Source organism: Acomys minous (assembly GCF_964271855.1).
Source record: "Acomys minous genome assembly, chromosome: 3".
In the NCBI taxonomy this organism is placed as follows: domain Eukaryota; kingdom Metazoa; phylum Chordata; class Mammalia; order Rodentia; family Muridae; genus Acomys; species Acomys minous.
In genome coordinates this window covers 136,964,044-136,989,592 of record NC_140485.1, presented here as the reverse complement: position 1 = coordinate 136,989,592, position 25,549 = coordinate 136,964,044, and the positions used below count along the sequence as shown (strand labels likewise).

The 25,549-nt window shown below is 47.7% G+C and overlaps 1 protein-coding gene across 1 annotated transcript in view; it reads right to left on the bottom strand.

Annotated features, from left to right (window-relative positions):
• SNX9 (sorting nexin 9) overlaps positions 1 to 23,817 on the bottom strand; it is a 93,661-nt gene extending 69,844 nt beyond the window's left edge. Inside the window, 3 exon segments of the mRNA XM_084777438.1 lie at positions 22,898 to 23,005; positions 23,008 to 23,074; positions 23,076 to 23,817. Coding sequence (XP_084633564.1) covers positions 22,898 to 23,005; positions 23,008 to 23,074; positions 23,076 to 23,167 — 267 coding nt within the window. The 5' untranslated portion in view covers positions 23,168 to 23,817.
• Between the last annotated feature and the right edge of the window lie 1,732 nt (positions 23,818 to 25,549).

The following is a 25,549-nucleotide window of genomic DNA, read 5'->3' as shown; positions in this document are numbered from 1 at the left end:
TTTGCGAAATTCAGACACTGTTCTTTTAAAAGCTCAAGCCAAGCCCACTGTTGATTTGTGAGAATGTAGAGCGCTGCAGCCATCACTTTATCTTCTTAGAGATGAAAGACAGTTCAACAGCTTCATTTGCAGGTTTATGTCCAAAATACTTCAAATCAGGGCTCAAACAGGTACATGTTGGCCAATGTTCGCACAGTATTATTCAAAATAGTCAAGAGATCGCATGCTGTACAGATGAACCTTGACACATTATACTAATTGAAAGCATCCAGATACAAAAGGACAAATAGTCTGATTCCACTTATTTGAAACACCTAGAAAAGTAAATTCATAGACAGGAAGCAGAATACCAAGGTTTGGCTGAGAATGAGCAAAGAGCTACTGCATGCTTATAAAGTGCAGAAAGGGCAGGTTTTATGTTACTGCACAGTTACCACTTGTTTTGAAAGATCACACAAATCAATACACTTGCACGACTGTGAAAAAGAACGGCTCTCTGCGTCTCCCTCCTCCTCTGGAGTTAGCCATGTGCCGCTGCACTGACTAACCAGCACAGGCTAGTGCAAAGGACCCGCTCACAAAGGGGGCTGTCACAAGCCCTAAGGAAAGGTAAAGCACTTTAGAGTCATGTGTGAGAACGCAGAGGCAAGGCCCCGGCGCTGAGAGACAGTCAACTCTGATTTAGGGCACTCTGGGAGGCTGCACAGACATGGTCTTGGCCCCAACTTCAGGAGCTAGGGCAGGGAGGAGAAGTCTGAGCACACGGGCCCTCCTGGCTGAGTCTAACCTCGCTCACTTAACTCCGCGCCTACTCTGAGCACATAAATCAAATCTCTTTCCACCTTCTGAGCGCCTCGTTCACTGTAACTTTAAAAAGAAAACAATCAGAACACGCTCAGCCCATCCATTCCTCTGACCAATACTTTCTCTTACGCTCTGTAAGTCAAATCTCAGGAGGAAGAACCGTGTGTCCACCCCCTGCTCAATCAAGCTGGGCCCACAGGACTGGCCAAGGACACTGGCAAGAGACACTGCATGCTCTGTCTCCCTCATCTCCTGTCTGCAGAGGACACGAACCCCACCTCTTCCTTCTCAGAGAACTTTCCCTGGCATATGCATCCTCCTCTGGTTTTCCCGCTTCCTCCCACTGCCCCCGCCCCCAGTGCGAATGGAGGTTTCCTGAAGAAGTTGGGTTTTCCTGAAGGGCCTGCAGACTAACCTTTCACTGGAATCCTGAGCATGGAGAGGAGGAATGTAGGTCACAGCCAAAATTATCCTGGGCTAGCTACCAAACTTCAGTACCAGACTTAAGTTTCTCCTAATAGGCAAACTGCTCCACACACATCACCTTGGAGGCTGAACAGACTCTAACTTCTGGAAGCTACTGAAGGGACCTTCCAGCTTTGCTGCGGCTGCCTCAAGCACTCCCAACAATGTATTTGGAAAATTGACTCATGGCTTTCCTTTGTTCTGTGACCAAAATGCTCACATGGCATTTCCCATGGTGAAGGTTCATATTTGGCTCAAAACATTTTCTTGTTTCCTTTAATGTAGAGTTATTATTTTCTCCCAGCAAACATGAGGCTTGCTTTTGGGACAGCCCACAGTGTACACAGCATGTTCTCAGGCTCCTCTCCCCGCTGCAGACACTCGCCTATCCTTACACTGAGGAATCCCAGCTTAGTTTTCAATTCGTCTTTTCTCTCAGCTTTGGTAGTCTTATACATTGCCTATCAGATTTTCACACGCATGACTCGAAGGCATCTACCTAAGAAACTGTTACCCTGTGTGAGGAGCTGAGGGAGCTTTGAGGTCAAAGTGCAAAGATGCAGCTCTGACAGAATGTGTATTGTCTGCAGTGGGCAGAGCCTTAGGCCCATGGCAGTTGCAAAGCCTTAGGCCCATGGCAGTGGCAGAGCCTTAGGCCCACGGGAACAGCAAGCCTTCCCTGACCTAATTGTGACAGTGTGTGCAAAACTAGCAAGCACAGCTTCCTCCTCCCTCTGTGCGACCACATGTGCTGAGGTTCTGGGTTGCTGAGGTGTAGGTGTGCCTCCCTCAGAGCATGCTCAGGCCACTTGGCCCTGGCTTCTCAATGCCCGTGCCTGTGGTTTCTTTGATGTCTGTCCTTTCTTCTTTCCTTTGACGCCTCAGTCAGGCTTCCAGAATCTGCAGTAACCCCTGACCTCTCTACTGGAAGCTGCCCTCCTGAAAGCCACTTACGCCCGCTCCCTTTGCCCTCTGCAAGGTTAGATCCTCACCCTCTGGCAGCAGGGTAAACTCTCTAGAGAAGCTGCACCTAACAGTTACCTGCCGACTACTCTTTTCTTAGCTTTCCTGGGCCCAGAACACCCGAGGGCCTTCAGCTTGTACCAGACATGCAATGCCTCGCCTTAGTCTTCAGCTCCTTGCCCCAACTAACACAAAGCAGCGCACTGCTGTGATGTTGAATTTGTAGGAAAGTAGTATGCTTACTTAAGGAACACAGAGAAACTAGCTCCAAGGAGACATCGTTGGCCAAATCCTTCTGGCCTGAGGAAAAAAACAAAACAGGAGACTCACACTTCAGATGAAAAAAATCCCATTTGGCGCATGGCCTTCACCCCTGTCTCACTGTAGACGCAGTCTGAGCCCCTCCCCCTCCCTCAGTGGAGCCTTGAGGGTGACAGCGACCCATCCTCTCAGCCCTTAAACACAACTCACTTCCTTCCCACCAAGCCCTGGCTCCTGAGTGGTAAGCAGCCTGGAACTGTGCCTAGAAGGAGTTCCTCAGTCAGCGTCCACCATGAAACCGCTGGGCCCTGAGTGTCCCCACTCTCGGTGGAGCCTCCCCTACCTGACAACACACTCACTCACCTGACAACACACCTTAAAGAAAACCCCAAGGGCTTTGTTTTTATGTATTTACTTATGCACTTCTCTCTCTCCATATCTAAGAAAGGTCTGGCACATCTGCTTCCTAAATCTACCTAAAATCTGCTCACTTCTCTCACCCAAGCCCGGGCTCCACAGAACAAGGCATCGCGGCCACTTCATTCTGCAGTCCCGCTGTGCAATCTGAGTGTCTCTCTTGATCAAACCCTTCAGTGCTGCCTCAAATTCTTACATGCAGCATCTAGGACACAGTAGCTGTCAATACCCACACTCACTACCTAGGCTGGGTCCGAGCATTACTAAACAAGCTTACAAACAGGCTGACCATGTTCTGGGTGTGCAGGCCGGCCCGCACAGTCCGTGCCTATTCCCTCAGCGTAACCAGCACCACCCTCTTTGTTCTCACGTTACTCTGCACATCTCTGTGGCTACATGCTTCCATCCACCTTTACCCTTAGATGGACACTCCAGACTCACCGGACGCTCTTTAGTTCCCTAAACACACCCCACCTCCTGCCTCTGGGTCTCGTGACACATCTGTTTTCCACCTGACTAGCTTCTGTTGAGCTTCCAAGTGTAAGCAAGAACTCATCCACTGGGAACACTCTTTGACCTCCAAAGCTTGTCACCTACCTGCCCTTCCCAGGGACAGCTTCAATCACTGTGCACCCTGCCGCTATCAACGCTTAGTGCCCCTGTTTCTCACTGGCTTCTTATTCCACCTGCTCAGTGTGCTGCTGGGCACAGCAGGCACAAAAGTACTTGGCAGCTGGGTAAATGATTAATCCCTCTGCCACAAAGCACATGCTACGACCTGCACTACATGCCCCGATGGTTCAAACTAGTAAATCAATTTCTACTTCCAAATAAGTAGTTCAGCTTTCAAAGTACAGAAAATAGTTTTCTTAAAATAAAAAACTTCATTTATGACAAACTAATTCCTCTCAATAAAAGAACCAAAAGCCAACAGGAAATCCGAAAACTCTTACATTTCTACACTAGGTTTCATTTTTCAAAAGGCCAATGCTTTAGCCCATATGTGTGTATGTGTGTGTGCATGTGCACATAGGTGTGTCGATGTGTGTGTGCATACACACGCGTGCACATGCTGCTGTCTGTAGAGATCAGAGTTCAACACTGAGTATATTCCAGGACTGCATCCATCTTACCTTTTGAGACAGGCTCCCACCATTTGGCTAGACTGGCTGGGCTGTTAGCTCCAGGAATTTGCTTGTCTGTGTCCTCGCTGTATTGCTATGGTTACATGCAGGTGGACATGAGTCCAGCGCTTCCCAATTTGCTGACGAGCTTTCTGTCAACCTTTCCCCAAACATGTTTCTTAAGTATACTTTCTAAGCCTCTACCACAGTCTGAGGGAAGACATTTCCCCACCAGACTTGGTTTTTCCATTTATTAAGGTCACCACAGTCAATCTTGAACTCTGTGTTCTGATAGGAGGATGCCACATGCTTGCTAAAGCTGATGACTAGTGTCACCAGATGAAATCAAAGGGCTGGTCTGAGTTCATTTTTATCAACAAGAACAGACTAGCCAGTTGCTGTAGCCAGGTTCTGTTCTTGGAGGGACAGTAGTAGGAAAGCAAAGGAGGACCCTTCCTTGACAAAGAAGCATTTATGTCAATGCCCCAGGCAAGTGGTGTGACAGAGCCTCCTCCAGTTGTGTCAATGCACCGGGCAATTCATGGGGCAATTCCTGGTGTGATGGAGCCTCCCTCAGTTGTGTCAATGCCCCAGGCAAGTGGTGTGACCGGAGCCTCCCCCAGGGTTAGTAAAATAAGGTAGCTAAGGAGGTATCATTTAGGTTTAAATCTACAGAGTGAAGGAGCTAGCTACCAGAGAGCAAAGGACAGAGCTGTGAGGCCGGGCACACCAGAAGGAACACACTACAAAGGCACACTCAAGAGCTGCACCCAACCAAGTGTGAAAACAGACAGCAGTCACACACAAAGGGTGCTGACAGAAAGGTTTAAGACTGCCATCTTATTTACAGCAGGGCTTCACTGCTTTCTATGCAAACAATCTGGCATTCAAAGAAAAGGGAGTGCCACTAATATAACCTAGGAATAAAATACGCTGAAAGGAAGGCTGTAGGACTTAGCACTACTAAAAGCAGATGGATGAGTAAGGCACGAAGCAGTCACCCAGTCTCCTGTCTGGCCAGTGGCAAAAGGAAATATTTACTCTCTTCCTCGGCTCAGTCCTTAGTCATGGAAGCTCAATAATTAAAGTGGATGAAATTAATTTTTACAGTTAGGAAACACTCTAAGATAGCTATAATTTGAGATTTCCAGTTTTCCCAATGTATAATCTACACAGTGTGGTCGAATAATCCTTCTTCTGTCAGTAATGCACTTTCCTGGTTTCAGTTAAAGGTCACATGCCAGCGTAATTATTTAGCATCTTTTTTTTGTGACTCTGGTTTCTGTCATACCCATGCCTTATAGATAAGGTAAGACACAGAAAACTCATTTCTAGGCCTTGGCTTTTTTGGTTGACTTTTTCCCTCTTCATCCTGCCTTGGCCTCACAAGTGCTCCAATTCCAGGTTGTTCATTGGTGTTTTGCCTGCATATATGTCTGTGTTAGGGCATTAGATACCCTGGAACTGGAGTTACAGACAGTTGTGAGTTCCCATGTGGGTGCTGGGAGTCGAACCTGGGTCCTCTGGAAGAGCAGCTAGTGCTCTTAACCGCTGGGCCATCTCTCCAGCGCCTCCAATTCCAGGTGTGTGTGAGGCTTCACTTGCTGAGGCCAGACCCAGGGTCTCACACATGCTGAGCAAGTGCCCTACTGCTGAGCTTCGGCCCAGCTCAGCTTCCTCAGCTGCTGGGGATTTCCCCCTTTATTTATGGAGAGTGAGGTGGGAAACGCATGTGCTACTGCACATCTGTGCAGGTCAAAGGGCAACGCATGGAGTCTGTCCTCTCCCTCCACCACACAGGACCAGGGGATTGAACTTTGGCTTGGTGGCGAGCGCCTTTACCTGCTGGTCATCTCTCTAGCCCCAGGCCTCAGCTTTCAAACAGGAAATGGATGGATGAGAGCAGATGGCCTGCCAGTGTCTGTGAGTCTACTTAAAAAATTAGCACTAAATATCTTCTATCACAGCACCCAAGGGCAGTTATGCTAAGTGAGATGTAAACTCTTCCGTGGCTCTTGTGCTTACGGTCACCAACACGAAGACTATGGGTATCTGCTCTATAAACAAGGACTGGCTGAAGAGCAGTCTTCTTGGCTAGGATTTACTCTTATCAGCACTTCCTCCTCAGGGCTATGTCTCTTCTACATCTCTCTAAAGTCATGCAGCAATCTAAGCCCCACCACAGAGCTACAGCTGGTTTCTATTGCATCAGACAGCAAGCAGGGCATCTTGTAAGACTGTCCAAGAGAATTAAGACAGAGCTGGCGAGATGGCTCGGTGGGTATTGCCACTTGCCATCAAGTCTGATGACATAAATGAGTTCAATTCCTGGAGCTCACGTAGTGAAAGGAGGGAGCCAACTCCCAAAAGTTGTCCTCTGACTTCCGTACATACACCGTGGCATGGGTGCACACTCGCATAATAAATTAAATAAATGTAGCCAAAAAAATTAAGAGAGAATTAAGAAGAATAAAACATAATTTGAAGAGCTACTCAGTCTTTTAATATAAATATGGGAAAACGAATCACACCTGGTCCATCAAGCAAGCAAACAATAGAGTGATCTTTACAGGCAAAGCCAGCCAGACGGCCTCCGAGCCGGGAGCATCTAACGAGACACACCTGCAAACTCCACATGGGCCCTGATGAGATTTCCACAGATCCTTTTTTTGCCCCTGCCCTCAATCCTTCCTACAAAGAAAGCCCTACAGGAGGAGGAGCCACGAAAGGTAAGGCGCGTGGTGGGCCCTGGCCGGAGGCGCGTCACACCTGCCTTTACTGAGTCTCAAGCACTTAAAATGGAGAGTATTACTCGTTTTACAGAAGCATCGCTCATCCACCTGCATATGAGACTCTTCATGCAAGCGTAAGAAGTGAGATGTAAGCACCTCTGGTGTCAGGACCACGTCAAGCTTACAGCCTGGCTGCATAAGGATCAAGCAGAACAAAACCATCCCTCCACCCACGCAACTTGTGTGCACTAAGGCTGGAGGCTCTCGCAATAAAGCAGCCATCATGTCCGAGCTCAGAAGCTACTGCAGCGCTACCTGAGGCCACGTTCAAGTTCATCTTCATGGTTCGATCCTACCTGAAACCCTAGCCCCAGCCCACTCCCCCAGTCAGAGCCCCTCCCAGATCCCTCTTCTCTCACCCGGGACAGCATCAGAGCTGGAGTAAACACTGCTGAGGGCGCGCAGCATCCACACTCCTTTTTTCTTCACTGCCCCTCTACCCGGTTTTGTTACCTTCTATCCCTCATTCTAGTAAATAACAGAGGTAACCGCACATCTATCTTGAGGGAGCTCTAGGACGTAATTAGCCCAGCGAGCAATTAGTACAAGGAGGTGTGATGACTTCTGTAGTCTACGTGTGGTGAGTCTGACCATCACACACTTAGCTTCTCCAGGAAGGAAATGATTGGCTCTGGCTTTATTACAAATGCGGCTTCTCAGCCTGGCGTGACTAACCTGCTGGGAAGCAGTGAAGCCGGAACTGCAATCCCAGACTGCCTTCCGTGACGGACAGCCTGCCCTGTCCAGCTACCTGCAATATCCTGAATATCGAGCTCCACTAACTACTCCTATGCAGACCCTGGAAGGCGAGTGAGGAAAAGAAGGAGAGCTTGCGTTACCCCTGCTAATGTAAAACAAAAGCTGGACGGAGCAGCCCTCTGTAAGCAGAGACCAAAGTGCCTGGGAAGCGCATGCGCCATGCAGCCAGACTCAGCCTGCACGGTCTGGTCTGCCCCTTCTGCTTGACTCTTTACCACCGCACTGTAGTGACTGCTTTGACTTGTCTGTGTTCACTTCCTTACTAACAAGGGTAGGGATGACGTTTGCTTTTGCTTTGCTGGTTTTATATCGTCACTAGTAAACCTCACTACTTCCCTTACATTATAAACAATGAACAGAGGGTGAAGTGCCACCCAGAAAGATTAGAGCCAGTCAGCAGGATAGACAGATTTTCCCAAAAACCAAATAGCCCCTTGAGTGCAGGGTGAAATGAGAGGGCTGCTCAGTTACCTATGGCTGTTCATACCTGTAGGCCTCTCTCCTAGTCAGTCTATGAACTGTCTTCTGTCATTTTTCTAAAATGTATTTTCACTGAAAATGGTTTTTTAATTACTTTGTAGGTTTTGGTATGGCTTTAGGATGCTGACAGACTCAAGGACAGTGGTCAAGTTACAACAATAAGAAACAAAACAATATTACCTTCAGTACCAGCCCCCTCAACTCTTTTCAAAGCCAAACCTCGGGTTCATAAAAACCACACTCTAGCCTAAGTAATCCAGGGGCACAGGTCTGAAACTAGGACTCAGTGCTGGGTATGTGGCGCACACCTATAATCCCATAGAGTACAGGATATATAGTCTATAGAGTGCCTATACATTACAGGATATATAGTCTATAGAGTGCCTATACATTACAGGCTGAAGCATGGGGCTGCATTCTTGAGGGCAGCCTAGGCTACAAAAAAAGCACCCACCCACTCATCCACCTACTCACCCACTCACTCACTCACCCACTCACTCACTCACTCACTTACTCACCCACTCACTCACTCACCCACTCACTCACTCACTCACTTACTCACTCACTCACTCACTCACCCACTCACTCACTCACCCACTCACTCCCTCACTCACTCACTCACTCACTCACTCACCCACTCACTCACTCACTCACCCACTCACTCCCTCACTCACTCACTCACTCACTCACTCACCCACTCACTCACTCACTCACCCACTCACTCCCTCACTCACTCACTCACTCACTCACTCACCCACTCACTCACTCACCCACTCACTCACTCACTCACTCACTCACCCACTCACTCACTCACCCACTCACTCACTCACCCACTCACTCACTCACTCACCCACTCACTCACTCACCCACTCACTCACTCACTCACTCACTCACTCACCCACTCACTCACTCACTCACTCACCCACTCACTCACTCACCCACTCACTCACTCACCCACTCACTCACTCACCCACTCACTCACTCACCCACTCACTCACTCACTCACTCACCCACCCACTCACCCACTCACTCACTCACCCACTCACTCACTCACTCACTCACTCACTCATTCACCCACTCACTCACTCACTCACCCACTCACCCTCCCTCCCACTCACTCACTCACTCACTCACATACTCACTCACCCACTCACTCACTCACCCACTCACTCACTCACTCACCCACCCACTCACCCACTCACCCACTCACTCACTCACCCACTCACTCACTCACATACTCACTCACCCACTCACTCACTCACCCACTCACTCACTCACTCACCCACCCACTCACTCACCCACTCACTCACTCACTCACCCACTCACTCACTCACCCACTCACTCACTCACTCATTCACCCACCCACTCACTCACTCACTCACCCACCCACTCACCCACTCACTCACTCACTCACTCACTCACTCACCCACCCACTCACCCACTCACTCACTCACTCACTCACTCACTCATTCACCCACTCACTCACTCACTCACTCACCCACCCACCCACCCACGCACCCACCCACTCACTCACCCACCCACGCACCCAGTCACTCACTCACTCACCCACTCACTCACCCACCCACTCACTCACAGACGACTATCATGAAACCTGTATTTCACACCAGCAACTTCTCAGGTGCAAGGTGTGCACTACATATTACATGGTACAAGGGCGTGCTGAGCTTAGCATGTAGCCACCTACTTTGAAAACTGGAAGAATTCTGATGCCACCAATGAGTCACATGCTTACAAAGAGCAGTGGGGCTGGTTTCTAAGCTAGTTTATCACCTGCGCTCAGTACCGAGCTATGCAGCTGAATTATGCACAAGCTATGCACAAGATGATGAAATGAGTGAAAAAAGTAACTTTCAAAATCTAAGTACAACAATTTAAGGAACCTTAAGGTAAGTTGCTAAAAAGCTCCCTAAGTATAACTGAGACAACAGGAAGATGGGAGGATAGTAAGCTTGGAAAATTGAGGCTGCTGTGCTCACAATGATTTGAAATTGCCTGCACATTCAAGTTCCTTACAACAAGCTAAAACGGAAGCTGTAGGCAATGTGCTACGGATGCGGGTTATACAAACAGAGCCCTTGAAGAGTGGCCACCATGGGAATGTCTTCAAAGGGGAGATGCTGGGGAATGGCGGACAGACAGACACTCAGGCAGACAGACGGACACTCGTACAGTCGGTTAACTGAGGTGTGCAGTGCTTCCCCTTCCTCGTGTACATCCATCAGTCCTGTAAACAAGTTCAGGCAGCACGCAGAGGTGGGCCACCAGGCCCGTCTCCCACCTCAGCTGTAATCCCCCTTGCTCTTCTCACTCTCCTCAGCACCCACCTGAGCTCTGCACCAAGGGTTAAGAACAGCCTTATCTCATGAAGATTTTGTTAAGTGCATTGGAGTTAGCGGGTTACTATGTGCAATACACACACACACACACACACACACACACACACACACACACACATACACATACACACACCTGAAATTTCTTCAAAATAATGGGGGAAGGGTAAAATATGGGATAGAGCTACACATATCTCTCAAGACAGAGAAACCCTGTCTTGGAAAAAAAATGAAAATATGGTAAAGAGGACTAAAAGAAATTGCCCGGAGCTGACCACTGGGGCTGGAAGGCAGTCTATGAGGGTTCACTGTACCATTCTACTTTGGCCTATGTTTGAATTTTTTTTTTACAAATAGCTACAATAAAAAAATACTCAAGTATGGCAAAATGTTTGGATAATATATTAACGACTCATAGGCACTGAGGTTTTATGAAACTCCATTAACACGTTTCCAACAAACAAACAAAAATCACTGAACAATCCACGGAAGAACAAAGATTCATTGACTCTCAAAATCCACAGCCAGGATGATGTCATTTCCTCTCAGCACAGGGGAACAGTCTGACCCAGTTCCCGGGTCTCCAGCTGCTCCCCCTGCTCTGTTGATGGCTGGAGGCTTCGGGAGTTAACCAGGAGCAGCGATGCTCACCAAGAGGAATACAGCCAGGCCTAAGTGATGCCGGGTGTTGTGGCGGTGTGGAAATCCTTTACTTCTTATATGGGTGGGCCCCAGTGAGGTCAGGATGACAGGGCCAGCCTGGCTATCAGGTCAAGGTGGGCTATGTGCATCTACATGTCCAGGGCATGGGGTCCAAAAGCTTCTATCTGCGTTTCAGATTCAGCATATTAGATATATTCTTATTTCCTTCAAGACTCTTTTAACTGACTGGGACATTCAAGGCACGTGCCCGGTAAGATCCTCCCCGGCTCTTCTGACGCTCACTGATCGGCCTAAACACAGCAATGATCATACTAGATAAAGCCAATTATGTTTTAAGAAGGAATTAAAGGGTTCAATCCAGTATCAAAGTGAACAACACAGTCAACTCCCACAGTTATCTCTGACAAACAAAGGCAAGCTCAAGAAGAAGCAAGGGAGCCAGTCACCTGGGTGTGCCGAAAACCCTCCGACACTTTCACAGCGCCAATCAATGCAAGGCTCAGCCATGGCCTACAGCTCCCTGCTGACTTGTCTGGGACAATTCTGGGCCTCATTTTTGGGCACTGGCCAGAAATGCACATCTGAGGATAACACCTTTCCTTAGAAATCTGAATGACAGGACCACTCCTCCCTTCAGGTCTCTACTTGTCACCTTCCTATGAGACCTCACTGACCACTATATCTCCCACTGTGCAACACACTCACCTCTTCACACGTGTTCTCCCATGTCAGCCCCTCTCTCCTCACTCACCTTGTTAGCTCTCACCTCACTCATCCGGCCCATCTCCATTGGAAGGTGAATTCCACGGGAGAAAAGTCCCGAGGGCAGGGGCTTTCTTTGCTTTGCATTTGTGCTTTGCCTATAAGTGTGTCTGTGTGGGGCTCTCAAATTTCTTGGAGAGTTATAGACAGTTGTGAGCTGCCACGTGAGTGCTGGGAATTGAACCCTGGTCTTCTGGAAGAACAGCCAGCACTCTTAATCACTGAGCCATCTTTCCAGCCCCCTGAGGCCAGTGGTTTGAAAATTTGTTTTCTTAGATGCTATATTCTTCACATTTCAACATTCTTTGGTCCAAGAATATGACTCTGTTCTTCGTATTAAGAAAAGTATTAATTCAGTATCTGTCTGTCTGTTTGTATGAGACAAATATCGCCAGGAACTCACTACTTAGCAAAAGATGACCTTGAACTTCTGATCTCCCTGCCTCTACAGCCCAAATGCTAGGACCACACTAGACTCAATGTGGTTGCTAACTGGGTGTATGAATCCTGTGTTATGTTCTGTGCTGACGATACTATGCAATACCACAGTCCACCCATAACAACGGTTTCTTGCTACAGTCATTGGCAAGCGCACTGGGGGGAATTTTCACTTAGTTCCTGAGATCAAGTGGTAGAGGTAATTCTTTGGTGATGTTGCTTTGGATCTTTAGTGGTTTTCTTCCTCCTCCTCTCCTCTTTGACACTCATCTTGCCACTATCTTGAAAGATGTGACAAAGCAGTCTTTCTAGTCTGGGATTCTACAGCCCCTAAACCTAGACAGGAAATGCCTGTGAGAATCCTGCAACAGAGAGAAAGCACAAAGCCCTTCTCTCTGCCTCCTCCGGAAACTTCCAAAGGCTGGAAAGGCAGCTGGGGCTATCGGCAAAGGCAGTGGAGAACAGACAGGCATCCAGGCACAATGGTGAGACCCAGACAGGAAAACCTACAACTGGCCTCTAGCATCCAAACAGGCAACTGGCCGACAGCTCCGAAAGTATGGAGCCATGCAGAGATCTGCATGCCCCAAAGGGCAAAAAACCAACAAATGGCTGGCAGGCCCTCAGATATAGGAGGGAGGTGGACTGAAGTTCTCAGCTTAAGGAGTACAAACTAAAGAGCGAGCCCCTTGAGGGTTGAGGGGCCTGGAAGGCAAGACAAGGTCTTACTTTCAAGGCCAGCTACAGGCACTTCAGGCTTATGATTAGCTCTGGGGTTGGACAGATTATATATAGTTCAGCTGTCCTAGTGAAAGCAGGACATCTATTGTATGCTTTTGTAGAAAAGTAGTTTTATTTATCAATATACTTCTTCATTTTGCCCATCTGGGCTGTGCAGAATTCACACTGAATCCATTCGGTCTTAGACACTTTGCAGAGGAGGAAAGTGAGCCTGCAGGATTATTCTGCATCACACTAACTAGGCTCGCCTGGGATTTGAACCCAGGCTCCTCATCTCCATGCTAGTCTACCACTGGTCTTCTAACTCACATGGTTATTAGTGCAATATATCTTAAAGACAATAAACTTATCCTTTTGTTTCCTATATACAAAATTCAAAGGAAATCTCAAACTTTTATGAAATGGCTACAGTTACTGCAGAGGACGGCAGCAATCTCAAACTTCATTGTGTGAACACACTGCCCTCATATAACAGCATTATGTTAACGTACAACGCACTGAGAAACATGTCATACTAAAAGGTATTATGATGTCTTTGTGATGGTTTGTGCTGTCATCTTGGCAGGATCTAGAATCACCTAGAAGGCAGGCCTCCTGGCACACCTGTAAGAAATTAGGTTAGGTTAGGATTAGCCTTTGGGCAAGCCTATGGGGACTATCTCTGTAGGTGAGAAGACTGGCCTACTGTGGGCGGCACCATTCCCTAGGCTGGGATCTAGAATTGTATAGAAAGGAGAAAGCTGCACAAGCATCCATCTCTCTCTCTCTTTGTTTCACAGTTACAGAAGGGATGTGAGCATCTGCTTCAAGTTCCTGTGGCTTTTTTACTCTGCTGTGATGAACTGCATCCTTCAATTGTGAGCTGAAATAAACCTTGGAGTTGCTTTTGCCAAGACATTTTATCACAGCAACAGAAAAAGAAGCTAATAGTATTTTAAGTGAGTCTGTGTACTACTGTAACATTATACATATCTGAGCTACAATATTGAAAATGGAAAGATGTGGCCTGTAAATGCTGTAGAGATCTGAAAATGCCCTGGCTGAGAACCCTCTCCCTAGAATAACTTCTAATACTGCAAACCAAGGACAGTATATGAAACATTTTAAGGAAACTGCTTACCTGGGAACAAAAAAGAGAACACTAACTTTACCCGTTCCTAAACAGCACTACTGTGTCCATAGGGAACTTGGAATAAGCCAGGGCACTGAACTATCTGTCCAGCACGTGCTCTTTCCTGGGTCCTAGGCATGGCCTAGAATGACATGCACTGAATAAACTTTAAAGCCAGACCAGGGACACTAGATGCTGTGCCTTCTCTGATGTACACTTCCTGTCCTGCAAGGCAGGGCACTCTATTAAAGAGCACTTTAAATGGCCTCAGCTTCAGCATGTCTCATTTACTGAACACTGTTCCTCATGGAAGCACTCTGACTCGATGAGCACTGCCTCTTCAAACAATAAACATATGATTCGCTGTTCAGATGTTAAAAGTAAGCTAGAAAAACTGAGTCAATGGACCTAGCATCCCTAAATACTATTATTTATAACATTTAAAAATGAGTTAGGAGGGTAAAAACATCATGGTTTTAATGACCAATTGGGAAGTTGGGAAATGCACACAATATACAATTCTGGAAGCTTGGCAGTAACTCTAGTTTCATCTATGCTCAAATGTCCCCAGAGATGAGATGCACACAGCTTGTGCGCTGCTCCCCTCCTCGCTCCAGTGTGCTCCCCAGACACTCGGACTTGGCTTCTATTCCAGCACGCATGGCAACCTAATACTTGAGCCACCACCAGACTGGAACAACAAACTGCAATACATTTCTCAAGCAAAAGGCCCTGTAAGATACGCTGCTGAGTCAGCACAAAGGAAAGGCTCGGGAAAACGCCAAAAGGGAGTAAATGCAGGAAAACCCAGGGAGAAGTACTCATGCGAAGCAGAACTTCATCCTGGACCCGCCAAGCCCTGATCTGAACTGCACTTGGGCCTGATGGAGTCAGGGAAGTAAGAGAGAAAGCCCTGCCAGGGACCAGCTGACGCTGCAAAAGGACCCAAGAGAGGAAGAGAGAAGGGGACAGCACGGAAATGACCGGCCACAGGTGTGGAGCAGGGGAAAGGAAGGGATTCCTCCTGAGATCTGGGCACGTGTCTACACTGTCTGACATAGCTGGAAAAATAAGCAAAAAGGAAGCAAATAAAAAGAAGATGACTCCAAGGATGAGGTGTCTCCAGGGGACTGTGATAAACAAACACGAATTCTGCCCAAGAAACACAATTTTAGTGTTAACCTCAGAATCCACGGAGATTAAGTTCCAAGGGAAAAATAAATTAGCAAAACAGAAGAAAACAAAGCACCACGGAAAAGGATGAGCAGAGAGACACTAAGTTTGATTTCTCTTACTAACCCCAACAGATCAGAAACTGTGAAAACATAAGTAAAGAATCAGATATTAAAGAGTAATCAAGCAGATTTAAACGGAACCAAACAGAATTTCTAAAGCTAGAGCACAAGCCAGGACACCCCTTAAGTCCCAGCTATGCACACAAATCCACACTGACACAGCAAGGGACTTCAGAGCACAGTGGACAGGGTCTGAACAAAAGGTAGAGGAAACAACACTGCGGCCTGTGACTTCCCAGTAGTGGCCCTGGAAGCTAAGGAACAACAGGTTCACTGTGCTGAGCAAAGCACCGTCAGCCTAGAACTCACGCCTAAAAGCCATCTTTGATGGACGGGGAACGTACATCTCATAAAACAACCAAGTCATCAACAACAACCCAGCCTTAATGGGAGCTCCAGCTTACTTTAAGCAGAAGAAAAACTACCTCAAGAAAGGGCCGAAGCTGGGCGTGGGGGTGCACATGTTTAACTCCAGCACTTCCGAGGCCAAGGCTGAAGTGTAAGAAAACAGAGTACACAAGGATGAGGTACAATGGAAGCACACCTAAATAATCATTAACTACACAGTTTGCACATGTCTAATTTCTATTTTCTTTGATACTAAGTAGTAACTGTACTGGGGAAATTACTGCACTTATGCATCTTTAGGTCATTTCTAAATTCAGAAAAAGTAAGATATTAAGTGATTTCAGACTTTAACACTGTGTGGGGGGCGGGGTACGCATGCATGCACGTGCACGCAGACATAGAACAGAAACCCCTCCAAAAGCTAGGGACTGGTGGAGGCAGGTGTACCTTCCAAACCCTCAGCGCTAAGCCTCAATCAGCCTGTTAGATGGTAGCCAGAAACAGGTAAATAACAAGAAACACAACGGGCAGACACAAATCTCTAGCTATAAAGATGGCTTGGATCAAAAGATAAAATTCAACCAGTATTTACCAAGTGAAAGCTAATGAAGGCAGATTAACAGTGGAAGAAATAGGCTGTTTGTTTGTGGTGGGGGGTTGTTTTGTTTTGTTTTTGGTTTAGTTTTGGTTTTGGTTTTTGAAGCAGGGTTTCCTTGTGTAGTCTTGGCTGTCCCGGAACTAGCTTTGTACACCAGGCTGGCCTAGAACTTATAGAGATCTACCTGTCTCTGCCTCCCGAGACTGGGGTTAAAGGCATATGCTGCCATGGCCCTGCTGGAAGAAAGAGCTTTAAGGGGACAAAATGCATCACTAGGAACAGAAGGCCACTTCATAAAGATGAAAAAGTTTAAGCCACCCGAAAGAAACTATTAAGCTTAGAGAATTTGTTTGCGACCACCATTTTATTGATTCCTTAGGTTTTAACTAAGTTTTTAAATAATTTTTTTTAGAATTTCATATATAGGCATGCTATATTTATAACATTTTCATCCCTCCTTTCTCCTTTCTCTAACCCGCCCACTCTCACTGAATCAGACTTCTTCTTCTGTGATTATGATTGTTACTTACATGAGCACGCACGTGTGTGTGTGTGCACACACACACACACCACCACCATCACTACAGTACATTTACTGTGGCTCATATGTACATGTTTAAAGCTGACCACTTCAGCCTGGCTAACTAGTCAGGGTCTTTCTTTTTGGTTTTTTGTTTTTGTTTTTCGAGACAGGGTTTCTCTGTGTAGCCTTGGCTGTCCTGGACTTTGTAGACCAGATTGGCCTTGAACTCACAATGATCCTCTTGCCCTCTGCCTCCTGTGCTAGGATTAAAGGCATGCGCTACCACACCCGGCCCAGTCGGGGTCTTATCCATAGACAGTCCTGGACTCTCCCTCACTCAGGAGCACTGAATGCCTGGAGCTCTTCACTGAGGTGGCACCTGGTGAGATTTCCATCCCCACTGGCATGTTGACAGGTGTGGTCATTACACAGGTTTTGTTTAGGCAACCACACTGTTGAGATGTCCTGGGCAAGGTGCCCGATTACATCCAGAAGACATTAAGTCGTAGCAGGCCCCCCGGTCCTCTAGCTCTCCTCCAGCTCCTCTTCTGCAAAAGTCCACCATTTCAGTATTTCCACCAACCACTAGAGACTATGAATCAGTAAGGAGGTGGATGTGACCAGCAAATTTAACAAGTGGGCATTTGCTAACTATATACATACAGAGAATTAACAGACCCTTTCTATACATAGAAAACACACAAATGAATTGCTTCCTCACAAATTTCTAGTATTGGTTATCAACCAGATTCCCTGATCAATGCTATCAAATAATCACTATCAATGCTACTTAGAAATAGCAAAGAGATAAGGAGAAAGCCTTAAGCTTTTGGAAGCTAAGCACACTGCTGAGGAACCACGGTTAAGGAGAGCTCTTTATAAGTCTCAAAGCATGAGGCTGCTTCCAGCTACTTTAACCCACTAACAGTCAACTTTTCATGTAACCGTGAGTAGATCAATGTATTTCCAAACCGCCAGTACCTACACTGGAGGTATGTTGTGCACTGTGCATGTGTATTTTAAGTACCTACACTGGAGGTATGTTGTGCACTGTGCATGTGTATTTTAAGTACCTATACTGGAGGTATGTTGTGCACTGTGCATGTGTATTTTAAGTACCTACACTGGAGGTATGTTGTGCACTGTGCATGTGTATTTTAAGTACCTATACTGGAGGTATGTTGTGCACTGTGCATGTGTATTTTAAGTACCTACACTGGAGGTATGTTGTGCACTGTGCATGTGTATTTTAAGTACCTATACTGGAGGTATGTTGTGCCCTGTGCATGTGTATTTTAAGTACCTACACTGGAGGTATGTTGTGCACTGTGCATGTGTATTTTAAGTACCTATACTGGAGGTATGTTGTACCCTGTGCATGTGTATTTTAAGTACCTACACTGGAGGTATGTTGTGCACTGTGCATGTGCATTTTAAGAGACAGTTGTTAGCTTGCTGTGGGAGAGGAACTGTTCTATTAAAGCTGTAACGTACGACTCATGGCGCCACTAGAACATCACTGTGCTCTTCCAAACTGTCTCTGGGGGACACAGAGGTAAGCAAACACACCTCTCCAGCCTCCAGGGGCCCCCCAGCATCCTAACAGAGGCAGCCACCAGTCACGGAAGCACACGTAACTGGCAGCTGGGAAGGATGCCAGGACCCTGTACCAGGAGATGACATGAGAGGCTTTTGGGAAGTGATGCTCTGGGCTATGACCTCACAAGCACTGAGAAGGCACATGGGTCAGCAATCCAGGAAGAGGGAACGGCATCTGCACCCCTGCAGGGCTTTCCTGCCAAGGGTCTCACTCCAACGCCCAGAGTGGCCTTGAACTTGGACCCTCCTGTCTCTACTTCCCTAGAATTAGGATTATAAGTAGACACTACTACAGCCTGTTGAAAGCTACCAAGTTTTAATCAGTTAAAGCCAAGCTATTAATTAATTTTCAGGTAATTAATATAAAGGCACGCCACAGTAAAAATCATCTTTGCAAACACTGTTATGCTTTCCAACCTCTTCCTCCTTTATTAAAAATCGTTTCCTGTTTCTATTGTTACAGAATTTCCTTTGACCAAACATGCACAAGTGTTTCAGACATACAAAACACCGTCACACAGAAGTGATTGGGAAGTATCTGCTACACTATTTTTAATACTATAAAATCAGCTAGGTAAGGTGGCACATGCCTTTAATCCCAGCACTTGGGAAGCAGAAGCCTGTAGACCTCTGGGCATTAACAGTCAGCATGGTCTATACAGCGCGAGCTCCCAGCCGTGAGGGCTACTCTCAATAAACAGAACAACCGCAGCACCAAAAAACCTAGAAAAGAGTCTTGTGTGTGTGTGTGTGTGTGTGTGTGTGTGTGTGTGTGTGTGTTCACATGTGTGTGGAGGCGGAGGACAGAGGTCACATAGGTTGCCCTTCTTGTTCTCCATCTTATTTTCACTGAACCTGGAGCTCACTGACCTGGACAGGCTGGCCGGCCAGGGGGGCCTCAGCAGTGATTTCCCAGGACTATAAATACAGGTGTGGTTTGTTTTGTTTTTTTAACCTGGATTCTGGAACTTGAGTCCTCATGTCTCATCTGAGGCAATCTCCTCAGCCCCTCACTTTAATTCTTAAGAAGGTTCACATATGGATTTCTATTATTCAAACAAAGAGGTTTTTGTGTGTGTGTGTGTTTTGGTTTGGTTTTTTTTTGCAGAAGAGATTGCAAAGTTCCTATGAGCCGAGCGCAGTGGCGCATGCCTATAATCCCAGCACTCAGGGAGGCAGAGGCAGGCAGATCTTTGTGAGTTCGAGGCCAGTCTGGTCTACAAAGTGAGTCCAGGACAGCCAAGGCTACACAGAGAAACCCTGCCTCAAAAAACTAAACACCAACTAATCAACCAACCAACCAATCAAAACAAAACAAAACAAAACCCTGTCCTCATGAATCTATGCAGTAAAGAGTGTCATTTCCTACCCAGATTTCTAATGCCCCACACTCATTTAATTCAACCAAAGAGCTGTGTAACATCAGACACTGAGTCTAGAAGGGGCAGTAGGAATGGGGCACCCCGAGAACTTTATTACAGCCTGGCCAGGCAAGCGCAGACGGATGCACATCATTAGCAAAGTCCAATCCCGGTGGGGAACTTGCACCTTATCATACAGAGACGCCAACTACCATTAATGGTTTTGTGTCCATTTTGACATATACAAAAAAAAAAAAAAAAGTCAAGGCCTGATCTTTTACATAAGCTCATTTACTCAAATCCACTGCAGGGTTATGTCAGGGCATTATCTTAGGAGACAATCCCACAGCCTGCCACTGTGTTTGCTAAATGAGACATGACCGGACACTAAGCGGTCTGCACACTTAAGCCGAGCTCAGCGTCCTACTGAGCAAAGATTAGAAGTAAGGCCCAGATGATCCCTCTAAAAGGTGTGGTTACTGATTAATCGTCTTTAGCAGTGAAGAACTGCCCAATTAAAGTTTTTCTACAAGGTTCTTTTTTCTATTATGACTTTACCGAGAGCTGTTAAAAGTCAAGAGAATTCAGGGCTAGAGAGATGGCCCAGTGGTTACAAGTGCTGGCTGCTCTTCCAGAGGAAAAGGATTCGGTTCCCAGCACCGACATGGTTGCTTACTGAGAGTCAGTTAACTCCAGTTCCAGAGGCTCCAGCGTCCTTTTCTAACCTCCTTGGCCACCAGGAATGCACGTGGTACACAGATACACGTACGGACAAAACACCCATACACATAAGATAATTTTTTAGAAGATCATGTGACTTCAGAGATAAGTGTATGTTCAAGAAAATACAACGAAGGCAAAAACTGTATCTGAAGAGAAGTAAAGCAATTCTCCCTGAACGACCCCAAATAGCCAGATGACGTATTAATTTTTGAACACTTAGCTTTTACAACAAAAGCCTGAGCGCCAGTGAGTGGTGGTGACGCACGCCTTTAATCCCAACAGAGGCAGAGGCAGGCAGATCTCTATGAGTTTGGGGCCAGCCTGGTCTACAAAGCGAGTCCAGGACAGGCAAGGCCACACAGAGAAACTCTGTCTGGAAAACAAACAAACGTTATCATCTTTATTCCCTGCTAAGAGCACCTGACTTCAGTCATGATTACAGGAAGAAAAAAAGAAAGAAGAAAAATCAAACTCCCGCTGTAAGGAAGGGAAGGTGCTGTGTGCTGGGTCAGCAAGCAGCAGGGGCAACCTTACTCTCTGGGAACAAATGAAAAGTAAAACCTTGGTTTGACCCAAGAACCTGGGAATAGGAAGCTGAGGAAACTGCAGAAGCCTTCCCTTCCAACCAGGGTTTCCCAGCCAGCACTTGTGTGTCACCCAGTCCACAAGGGACAGTGCGCCACCTGGAACTGTGATTACGAAGTAGGGAAGGGCACCAACAGCCAGGAGACCTGGAATTTGCCTTCAGAGCAGATAAGAAGGCAGCAAGCGAGGTTTGCACAGGTTGTTCAAGGAGGTCACAGGCGGGACAATCTCAGTACAAGCACGGCTGTTTTTCACCATCAAATAGAACTTTTTACGATATGGGCATATATGCATTAGCTGCTAAGCTGAAGTAGGCGCGCACACCTCAGATGGGTAAAAATATTACAAACTGGCCTCTTTAGAATAAGGTTTATGTCAAACCACTGTCAAGCTTGCAAGGTAACGATGTACTTGGATTTTCAACTTCTGAAACGTTTGTTACAAAAGCAGCACGTTAAAAAAAAGTGGCCAGTTTCATATCTAATAAAAAACCAAGCAACAGCTGTCCACTATTGGGCAGTATCTAACTATTAGATACACTAACAAGACAATTAATTCAACAGTAACAGTAGCAGGTTCCCAAAGAATAAACACTGCACCTAGACAGATTCCGGGCACTGCATTTATATGGGCCCCAACTTCAACAGACTAAATAAAACTGGCGCTCTGATCTTCCAAATTACTTAACACTTTTCTAAATGATCCTTCTCTAAATGCCCATCTTAAAAAAAAAAAAAAAGTTTACATCACTCCAGAAGTAGCTAATGCACTTCAGAAGCAAATATGGAAAGACATTGCTGATGTTTGTATAAGTGACAGAATCAAAACTCAGCGTACCACAGACGGACCAGAGTTCACCTACTGGGTTTCCCATCTCACGTCAGGCTTATCCCGTGGCTCTTTCAAGTTACTACTGAAACCTCGCACACAGACTCTCTCTCTCTCTCTCTCTCTCTCTCTCTCTCTCTCTCTCTCTCTCTCTCTCTCTCTCTCTCATACACACATACACACACACACACACACACACACATTCACAAAGGGAACCGGAGAAACAAAATTTTGCAGTCTCAGATACAGTTCTGCTAACCTCACAAACAGTAACAGAAAATAAGCAAAATTCCTGGCCATTTCCCAAGCAGGAACCAAAGTTCCACTAAGCAGTTCGGGCCTGGGCCTTTTATGTTGTTATTATTATTAATTTTTTTTTCTTCTCCCGCAAGCAAGCACGTAATCTAAAAGCACGGGCCATTTCCCTCTTGATAGTTGATTCACTTCGAAAACGTCCCATTCAAACCGAAAAAGACAGCAAAACAAGAGGGGAAAAAAAGACTTGAAGGCAGCGGGCGCAGAGCGCGGCTCCCGGAGGCTGCAGCGTCCTCCCCGCCGGGCTCGGCCCCCTCGCGCGCGGGGCCGCCGTCCGGAGGAGGGAGGGAAGGCAGGCGACGTGCGGCAGCCTCCGGGGGGCCCGCGGCTCCCGGGCTGCGGGAACTTTCCGTCCCGGGGCGCCCGCCTCCGCTCACGTGCAAACTTTGCAAAGCGGCGGCCGCCGCCGCCCGGGAAGACCCGACCCCAGCGCTCGGCGCGACCCCGCTCCGGTCCCCGAGGCGGCGGTCTCGGGCGGGCGGGTGGGGGGTGAAAACGAGTCGAGAGCGACCCGCCGGGGTTCTCCGGCCTCCCTCACGCCGCCGCGGAGCCGAACGGCCGGTCGGGCCTGCGCCGCGCGCCCCTCACCTTGGTGGCCATGGCGGGCGGTGCCCGGGGCCCCGGTGGGCCGGCTGGTATCCCGCGCCGCGGAGCGTCGGCCCTAGCCGGGCGGGGAAGAACGGCTCCGGATGCGGCTCGGCGGCGGCTGCGGATGCGGCCCGGCGCGGCGGCTCCGCCTCAGCCCTGCTCTCGGCGCTCGGGCCCCCGCGGCTCGGTGACTCCCGCCGCCGCCCGCGCCTGCAGTTCCTGAAAGTCCCCGGCTGCGCGGCCCCCGCCCCCGCCGGCCAAGCCTCCCATGGACCGCGGCGTGCGCGGCGCGGCCGGCGGAAGCGCGCCTGGGGCCTCGGCCGCAGCCCGGCCTCCTCGCCCGCCCCGGCCTCCGCCCCGACCCCGCCGCCCGCGGCGCTGTGTGCTGGGCTCCGCGGCGGGAGCGGGGGGTCGCGGCCTGGTCCTCGCGGGGCGCGGCGCTGAGCCTCGGGGCCCGGCCGGCTGGCTGCGGGCGGGAGGAGGACAGGGATGGCTCGGTCCTGACCGGAGCTAAGCGTCGGGGATCCCGGGCCTAAGGCGGGGTTGCTTGGAGGCCGAGTGCTTCGGGGCCAGGCTGCTCAGCCCGGGCATAGCAATGGCTTCCTGCGTCCAGGCTGGGCGATCGTGCCTCCTGCGTGGAGTTTCCCCAGGCTGTGATCTGGCTGGGGTTCCTAGGCCGGGACACTTGGGGACTCCGTTCTGAGATGACCCACTTTGGGTCATTTAAAAGTGCCTCAGAGGGTTGAGGGCACAACAGGTTTCCTTAAATTGAAAGAGAAGTCCAGATTATAAATGTCTTTAATTCGGAGTAGTTTGCCCACAGTTGAATCTTGTATGGGTTTTTATTAATAAACGAATGACTTGAGTTGAGCAACGAGACTTTTACAAAAGAGAACACTGGGAGATTTACCTTGATTGGGGCATTGTGTTTTTATTTAGGATGTAACTTCTAGACAAATAAAATCGACTCTATTAATCCAAGAAGTTAGTATTTAATTTACTGCCAAAATTTCAGCTTCTTGGACTGGGGGTGGTACAACGGTGAATATGTATGAACCTTTGACTTTGCTCCCCAGCACCGGAAAAAAATTTGTATACTCCCCTGAGAGTTTGCTAGTTACAGCCAATAATAGTGCTTAAGTGGTACTATATAGAGTTTTCTGTGAATTTTTGTGTGTGTTGAGCTCATGGCCAATGCTGTCGTCAGCCATGGTAATGCGTGCATGTGTGCCTGCATGAGTGTGTGTATGAGTGTGTGTGTGTGTGTGTGTGTGTGTGTGTGTGTGTGTGTGTGTAGTGCTGGCTAGTTTCATGTCTACTTGACAAAGGCTAGAGTTATGTTGGAAGGGAGGAGGACCTCATTTGGGAAAAAAAATGTCTCCACCAGATTGGCCTTCAGTCAAGCCTGTGATGCATTTTCTTGACTGATGAAAGATGTGCAAAGGACCAGCTCACATGGGGGGTGCCATATCTGTGCTGTTGGTCCTGGGTTCTATAATAGGGCAGGCTAAGCAAGCTGTGGGGAGCAAACCAGTAAGCAGTGTCCCTCCATGGCCTCTGCATCAGTTCCTGCCTCCAGGTTCCTGTCTTGAGTTACTGTCCTGATTTCCTTCTGTGATGGAGACTGATAGGGTAGTGTAAGCAAAATAGGCCCCCCCTCCCCAAGTTGCTTATCATGGTATTTTGTCCTCATAGTAGAAACCCTAAGAAACACATACACACACACACACACACACACACACACACACACGGCACCAGTGGGGGTACACGCATATACCACATGTGTGGAGGTCCGAGGACAACCTGTAGGAGTCCATTCTCGTCTTCCACCATGTGGGTCCTGGGATCAAACTGAGGCTGTCACACTTGGGTAGCAAGTGATGTTATCAGCTGAGCCCATCGGTACAGTCCAAGCTGTTGTCTAAGTACAGGAAAAGGAAAGTCGTTGAGAGCTGCTTTCTGTACACTAGAAGCCTCCAACTCACTTAACCCTTTGAGAAAGCTGTTATCTAGTTATTTACACTAAGGAGCAAACCATAGCTTGAATACAACTGAGAGTAACCATAGCCTTGGAACCAGCAGCTTCTGGGAATGCATCCTCATTTCAGCCTTGCACGAGTTACATTTTAAGCCCAAATAGAAAACACCTATACACTTGGTAACAGGACGGTCCCAATAAATAGGGTGCATTATACAAATTAAGTTCTAGAGGGTTCATTAAACAAGAATATAATCAATTCTTTACACATTCCCCGACAGCCAGTCTCAGATTGAAAATATCTGAGAAGAAAAGTTGTACCTGGACGAGTCATGCGCAGACTTCCTTTTCTTGCCATTCTTTTCTTTCTTTTTTTTTAATTTTGACTTCGTTTTGTTTTGTTTTTTGTATTTTGAGACAGGGTTTCTGTGTGTAGCCTTGGCAGCTCTGGACTTGTTTTGTAGACCAGGCAGGCCTTGAATCCACAGAGATCCACCTGCCTCTGCCTCCTGAGTGCTAGGATTAAAGGCATGCGCCACCACACTCAGTGCCATTATTTTTTAAGCAACATAAAAGAATAGCTGTTTACCTACCATTTACACTATAAATTATTCAAAGTATATGGGAGGATGCATAAAAGTTCTACGGGCATGTTATGCCGTGTGTGTGTGTGT